This window comes from Oryctolagus cuniculus, chromosome 9 (genome assembly GCF_051225735.1).
Source record: "Oryctolagus cuniculus isolate XC-2025 breed Fujian yellow rabbit chromosome 9, ASM5122573v1, whole genome shotgun sequence".
Classification (NCBI taxonomy): domain Eukaryota; kingdom Metazoa; phylum Chordata; class Mammalia; order Lagomorpha; family Leporidae; genus Oryctolagus; species Oryctolagus cuniculus.
Genome location: NC_142875.1, coordinates 1,460,799 through 1,468,484, shown reverse-complemented (window position 1 = coordinate 1,468,484; position 7,686 = coordinate 1,460,799). Strand labels below are relative to the sequence as shown.

The 7,686-nt window shown below is 61.6% G+C and overlaps 1 protein-coding gene across 1 annotated transcript; it reads right to left on the bottom strand.

Annotated features, from left to right (window-relative positions):
• Nucleotides 1-1,575: 1,575 nt before the first annotated feature.
• LOC149124488 (uncharacterized) lies at nt 1,576-4,529 on the bottom strand. The gene is made up of 2 exons (XM_089304842.1): nt 4,459-4,529; nt 1,576-4,344 (listed from the first exon to the last, which is right to left on the bottom strand). The coding sequence occupies exons 1-2, from the start codon at nt 4,527-4,529 to the stop codon at nt 2,817-2,819; spliced, it is 1,599 nt and encodes a 532-aa protein (XP_089160968.1). The 3' UTR covers nt 1,576-2,816.
• Nucleotides 4,530-7,686: the final 3,157 nt, after the last annotated feature.

The following is a 7,686-nucleotide window of genomic DNA, read 5'->3' as shown; positions in this document are numbered from 1 at the left end:
CGAGGTGTCACGTCCTGAAGGCTGCGTGGTGTTCACGGAGGCGGCAGACTTCCGGGCGAGATGGAAGGGTTCCGTGGGGCTGCTCCCATCCTGGAGTCTGCCCCGCGTCGGCATTTCCACGCACACCGGAAGCTGCCAGGGCAGCGTGGAGGCCCAGCGCTGTCATCCGCAGCTGTTTCCCGGGCCTGAGTGTCCCGAGAGGGCGGGCGGCTCCTGGCTGAGCCTCGGGGTCCTGCCGTCCTGCTGCAGGGCCCCGAGCTCCCGGGCAGGCGCTGGCCTCGCTCGGCGGGCGCGGCTGACGGCGTCCAGGGATGGCCGAGCACCACCCGGCCCCCTCCGGCCTCAGTCCCCGGCCCTCTCTGCCCCCTCCCACCCCGCAGCCCGCCCCTCCTCCGGGAGCCCGGCCTGCTGGAGCGAGGAGGAGGAGGAGCGGGGCAGCCGCCTCGCACCTGCACGGGTCAGCGCTCCCAGGGCCCCGCAGGCTGCGGCCGGGACGCTTCTAGATCTTTCTCTCCCTCTTCAAAAGCGTTTCCGTGACCCCCGCCCCCGGCAGTCCCCACAGCTGACTTTCCCAGGCCGGAGCTCCCTCCCAGGCAGGCCCCCCCCACCAGGAGAGAGGCGCGCCCCCCGCCTCGGGAGCAGGGGTTAGAGAGGATTTGTATGCATAACATCCGCTGCCACGGGTGATGTGGAGTCACTAATAAAAATGTCACTTCCTGTGATTTTTATAAATTACAGCAAATATGCCAGTAATCACCCACATTACCGCCTGAAAGGCACGCCGCCGCCTGCAGGCGAGGCCAGGGGCCCTCACCGAGGCCTCAAGAGGCAGACCCCACAGGTGCAAATTGGCGCCTAGGAAAACAGTAGTTAGCGCGCGCTCGGGTTTGGAGAGGGGGGAAGCGTTACCGTAAGCGGATGTCAGCCAGACAGCTTTGGACTTGGTGAGGATCTGTCACGTCAAACAGGAAATCGCTATAAATTACCTGTAATAGTAAAAATCTTGTCATTTATAACCCTCGGAGCAGCAGGCTCATTTAACGCATCAGCCCACACGTCGGAGCTGGGGCGAGGCGGCCGGGTGCCGGCCCCAGCGGCCCCTGGGCTCCGAGCCCGGGGACACACGGGTCACGCCGTGGGAGCCGGGGCTGCCGGGGACTCCGAGGCCGCCGTGGTCACACGAGGAATCAGTGCTCAGGGCCCCCGACTCCTGCTCTCTGAGGAGCTCTGCCTGCGTCCTCCGCGCCCCGGAGCTGTCTGCCGAGCTGCCTGCAGGCCGAGGCCGGGCTGCGCCTTCGCCGCAGGCACCGCACACGGGAAAGAAGCCAGGGCTGGACGGCTTTGGAAAGAGGCGAAAGTGCCCCCTGCACCGGCCCTGGGGCCGGACCCTGGACGCTGAGCCCCGGAGTCATCGCCTGCACTGTTTGAAAACCCAGTGGGCGTCTATGAAAGAGCCGCTTCCCGCGGCCCACACGCGCCCAGTACCTGCACGCGTGTGACGTGGTGCCGGCCAGCGGAGGAGTCCCAGACGGGAGGGGGGGAAGGGGAGGAGGAGGAGGGCCAGGAGGAGCCCCAGGCCGTGTGCAGTCAGGGGGTGGAGGGGCACGTGACTCACAGGTGCACACCTGTGCACACACACTCACACGCACATGCATGCAGGCTCACATGAACACATAGCCACACTCACACAGATGCGCGCATACACACGACTCATATGTGCACACACATGAACAGACTCACATGAACACACGCAGACATGTACACATACACTCATACATGCACACACATGAACACATCCACACTCACATGCAGGCGTGTACACACGGCTCCTACATGCACACATCTGCACGCACACAGGTTCATGCTCAGGCACTCAGCACGCACTCACATGCACACACACTCGCACATACATGTGCACACATGTTCTGCACCCTGGGCTCTGAGGGTCTGTACCAGAAAGACACTAATCCCAGGTGCACTTCCACGGACCCTGGGTCCCTTCCTGGTGCCGCTGCCCTCCCGGCCCCTGCAGAGCCCAGCCAGTGCTCAGTTGAAGCAAGAGCAAGAGATGCCGTGTGCGGCAGTGTGCTGACCCGGACGCCAGCCGTGAGCACGTGTGCGCACACATGCACAGCCTGGTAGATACATCCTCCCACACGCAGGCACACACATGCACTCCTGCAGGACACACAAGTGCATACCTACACACGAAGGCACACACACACTGCAGTCACACCACACACACAGGCACACACAGTCATGCCTGCACACACAGGCACACACACACCGTAGTCACACCACACACACAGGCACACACAGTCACGCCTGCACACACAGGCACATACACACACTGCCGTCACACCTGCACACAGCACGCACACACTGAAGTCACACCCGCACACACAGCGCGCACACACTGAAGTCACACCCGCACACACACACTCTTCCCCACCCTGCAGGGGCGTGGGCACCCTGCAGCCACACGCAGAGGCCCAAGCCTGCAGCTGGGTCACTTTCCCGTCTGGGGAGCTTCCCACATTCTGTGATGAATAGAAGCTAATTTAAAAGAATTTCCTGGATTTCATTTCTCAAGGAAGTTAAAATTCTAAAATTAGCTCCAACCGGTGACCACGTCAGCCAGCCACGTCCAAGGTGCTCTCTCTGGACAGGCAGCACGGTTCCCACAGATGGGCGGGGGTCTCGTGTGTGCAAGAGGAGGGGTTGTCGGGACCTGAGAGCGTGCGGCGGGGGACGTCCCGGGACTCAGGGAGAAGAGCTGGCTCTGCCGCCCACGAGCCACGTTCACTGTTCACCGCTCACCGCCTCTGGTCGGGAGACAGAGCCACCAGCAGCCTGTTCACCTCATGTCTCAGACAGCAAGTGTGTGAGCGTGCGGTCACGTGTGTGCCTGTGAGCACGTGTGTGACTGTGGGTATGGAGATGTGTGCGTGTGTGCATGTGTTTCGTGTATGAGCGCCTGTGTGTGTGTGCAAGTGTGCGTGAGACTGCACGTGTTTTGTGTGCGAGTGTGAGTACGTATGTGTGAGTGTGAGTACGTATGTGTGAATATGAGTATGTATGTGCGAGTGTGAGTACGTATGTGTGAGTGTGAGTGCGTATGTGTGAATGTGAGTGCGTATGTGTGAATGTGAGTACGTATGTGTGAGTGCGAGTGTGAGTGCGTATGTGCGAGCATGAGTGTGAGTACGTATGCGCGAGTGTGAGTACGTATGTGTGAGTGTGAGTGCGTATGTGTGAATGTGAGTGCGTATGTGTGAATGTGAGTACGTATGTGTGAGTGTGAGTACGTATGTGTGAATGTGAGTGCGTATGTGTGAATGTGAGTGCGTATGTGTGAATGTGAGTACGTATGTGTGAGTGCGAGTGTGAGTGCATATGTGTGAATGTGAGTGCGTATGTGTGAGCATGAGTGTGAGTACGTATGTGAGTGTGAGTGCGTATGTGCGAGTGTGAGTACGTATGTGTGAATGTGAGTGTGTATGTGCAAATGTGAGTACGTATGTGAGTGTGAGTGCGTATGTGCGAGTGTGAGTACATATGTGTGTGAGTGCGTATGTGCGAGTGTGAGCACGTATGTGCGAGTGTGAGTGTGTATGTGTGAGTGTGAGTGCGTATGTGCGAGTGTGAGTGTGTATGTGTGAGTGTGAGTACGTATGTGCGAGTGTGTGAGTGCATATGTGTGAATGTGAGTACGTATGTGTGAGTGCAAGTGTGAGTACGTATGTGTGAGTATGAGTACGTATGTGCGAGTGTGAGTGCGTATGTGCGAGTGTGAGCACATATGTGTGAGTGTGAGTGTGAGTACGTATGTGTGAGTGTGAGTGGTATGTGTGAGTGTGAGTGCGTATGTGCGAGTGTGAGCACGTATGTGCGAGTGTGAGTGTGTATGTGTGAGTGTGAGTACGTATGTGTGAGTGTGCGTGTGTATGTGCGAGTGTGAGCACGTATGTGTGAGTGTGAGTGTGAGTACATATGTGCGAGTGTGAGTACGTATGTGTGAGTGTGAGCGCGTATGTGTGAATGTGAGTATGTATGTGTGAGTGTGAGTGCGTATGTGCGAGTGTGAGCATGTATGTGTGAGTGTGAGTGTGTATGTGCGAGTGTGAGCACGTATGTGTGAGTGTGAGCATGTATGTGTGAGTGTGAGTGTGAGCACGTATGTGTGAGTGCGAGTGTGAGCACGTATGTGTGAGTGTGAGTGTGAGTACGTATGTGTGAATATGAGTACGTATGTGTGAATATGAGTACGTATGTGCGAGTGTGAGTGTGTATGTGCGAGTGTGAGCACGTATGTGTGAGTGTGAGTGTGTGCAAGAAGTGAGACTGCTTTAGCCCCAAGTCTATCAGGGGAACACCTGGCGCCTGAGTCCGAGCGTTTCTGGAAGAGAGAGCAGCCGCGGCTTTGCTCAGTGGCTGCGTTATCACTGCCCAGCGTACTTGCTGTTACCCATTTTCTCCTTTTCGTGAGCAGAACGGACAACGGCTTCAGTTCCACGCTTTTGAACCATGGTCACCATGGACTACATGTTACATGCGTGTTACACATGACTACCGACACGCGTGGTGATCTAGAGCAAAGTTAGTTTCAACAGAGCCGTGGATAAATCCGAGAACGGTTTTCGTTCGTCGACTAACCCGGCTCTGCCTGAAGACCCCCGTGGGGGTAAGAGGACAAACCCAGTGCCTGCATCCCCACCGGTGGAGGGGCGGGGGAGGGGGAGAGGAGGGGGAGGGGGAGCACCCAGGCCGTCGGAACAGGGAGAAGCCTGGGTGTGGGAGTGGCCTGCAGGTACCTCCCCGCTCACGGGGCAGGTGAAGAAAAACTCGGCCCAGCTCGGACACTCGGGCCTCGTCTTCCCTTGTGCAGGAATTCCAAGCCCCAGCCCCCAGACCTCAGCATTCCTCTGTGTTCTAGAAACACCTCTGTCTGTGGCGAGCACCGAGACCGGGCTGCAGCCGGCGCACCACGAACTACAAAGGCCGCAGTGGGAGCTCTAGAAGATTCTCAACAGGTGAAGCCAGGAGGCCGCTGGACCGCACCCACGCCCAGGAGAAGGACAGACGACTCCATCAGGGTGGCCACGTGGCTCCGAGGCCACACGGTGCCGTCCTCCCCGGGAGCCGCCCACAAAACGCCCGGCGCTGCCCCACCCCAGGGCCAATGCTGAAAGCACCAGGCCCGCATGCTTGGCCTCAGGAGCCCAGACGGCTGCAGAGTTTGGGGACTGCAGGTGATGGGGCCGCGGCCCACGGCGCCCAGGCCCGGCCACGGCAGCGCCCGCACCGCGTCCAAGGCTGGGGGGGGCCCTGCCCCTGCCCCCGGCTCAGCCCCCGCGCCAGGCCTGCCGGGGAATTACCTGCGACTTCCATTCTGGCTCCCTTATCTGCTGATGTGGACTACAAGCATCCGCATTGAAGGGACATAAAGAGCAGCGAGCCCCACCCGCCCTGCCTTCTCGCAGCCTACATAATTTCCTGCCGTGTGGGAGAGGGGAGTGGGAGCGGCGTCCGACCAGCACAGCTGCCCTGCCCACGAAGCCCTTATCTGGTCCCGGCCAACAGATTCCACGCGAAGCCGTCCTCACTGGCTCGGGCCTGGTATGTGTAAACCTTGATCTCCTGCACTCCGTGTCCTAAATACGGATAATTAGCATCAGTTTATCACGCCTCTGCATATTTTCTCCCCTCTCCAAACACACGCGCTGCCATTGGCTGCCATCCTGCTCGGGGAGATTACGGGAGAGATTGCAGGCGGCGCGCGTGCCGGCCGAGATTAGCGGGGAGCAGAAACAGCGACTTGGCGAGGGCTTTCCTCCGGAGAGCCTTATCGTGCAATTACATGTTGACTCCCGCGCACGCTCGCAGCCTCTTAATCCAGCGCCCCCACCAGCAGTCAAATCTCACTCATTTCTGAATTGCCGGGCGTCCCCCCGACTCGTCACTGAGAGAGGCTGGAAGGACAGCCGACGGCGAACTCTGGACCGGCCAAGTCGGGGCGCGGCTGCGCCGTGCCTGGGGGCTCCTGGCCGCCCCGAGGGGGAGTCCCTCGCTCTCACTTGTTGGCATCCCTGAGGGCAGGCAGGCGCCCCAGCCACTCTGGGCAAGCACCTCTCCTCCTGGCGCACAGCAGGCTGTTTGGCCCCAGGGCGCCCTGGGTGTGGGGTGCCACGTTCTGGACGCCCGGGCTCTCCTGGAGCGGAACCAGGAGCGCTGCGCTGGGGCACCCACAGGGGGGCGCCTCCTGCTCCCCGGGGCACTGCGAGGAGGAAGTGCAGGTGAGTATGAAGGGACACTTTCACACTCGCGGTTTGGAAAGCAAAGACTCCACTGCATGGCGGGAAGAATTCACCGGCTCCAGGCTGGTCACGGGTCGTGGCCTGTGCTTTCTTTCCGGGTCTGCTGGGACAGTCCCTGCAGGCAGCAAAACTGGGCGGCACCTGCGGCTCCCTAAGCAGGCGTCCAGGGTCTCTTCTGCTGGGGCCTGCGGGCACCGTGGTGAGACCACCGGGTGTCCCAACGGGGAGAAGCGGCCCCCAAGGCGGCAGACGGGAACCCTGGCTGACCCCTTAGCGGCCAGGGGCCCCGATGTACTGCGGAAGCTCGCGTGGGGGGGGGGGGAGCAGCAGCTACCCCCTCCCAAGTCACAAAACCAAACACAGCGCAGGAGTCAGAGAAACTTCTCCTTCCTGGGACCCCTCCCCCAAGACCCCCAGCCCCTTGTTCGGGAGAGGAGGTGGCAGGAGCGGGTAGCGGCCCGGGGGCACCCTGCATTCTCTCTAGCCCGCTGTGTGTCCCGGGGTGCGCCTTGGCACGCGGAGGCCGCAGGCCGGGGCAGCTGGGGAGGTGGGCGACGCCCCCCCCCCCCGCCCCGGGGGAGGGCAGAGGCGTCGGCCCGCCGTCCCTGCGCCGGAGCTGTGAGCGGGGTGCGGGGTGGGAGGAAGCCGCCTGCCATTAATCTGGGAACAAGGGCTAACCTCGCGACTGGTATTTTCGCCTTTCTTCTCGGCCCTTTCTCAGCGCGCGGAGCGCCGCCGAGCCGCGCGGGCGATTGTGCGCCGCTCTGCTGGAATTTGGCAGGCTGACGCCTGGAGCGCAGCCCCATGCTGGCGCCCATTCATCGCGCCGGCGCTCCTCCGGCTTTGGAACTTTCGCTCGGCCCTGCACTCAATGGCTTCACAAAGCTGATTACAAGCTTCAGCGCCTTCCTGAAGGAGCCAGGTGCAAACGAGCCGAGGGAGCCCCTGATCCCGGTGACGGAGCGGGGCAAGCTGGGAAAGGCTCGGACCACACAGATCCAAGGCTCACCAGGCAGCAGAAAGCCTGCCCTGGGAACCGGGGGTCATTATCCGCCCCGTTCCGCGGCCCGGGGCCGCCGCCAGGGGGGAGGCGCGCGAGGGCGCGGGGCCGCGGGGACCCGCGGGGCGCTGGCGGGATGGTGGCGGCACACGGGGGAGCGAGACCCCCGGGGCCGGGTCGAGGGTCTGCTCCCCGTCCCCGCGTGCACGCGCGCGGGGACCGCGCACCGCAGGCTGCGAGCGGCAGAGAGCGGGCGGCGCCCCGCAGAGCGCGCGCGGGAGAGGAAGGCGCGCAGGCGGGAGTGAGTCCGGAGCGCAGGGGAGGGGCCCGGGAGGCCGCCTCGTCTCCTCCAGGCCGGGGCCGGGATCC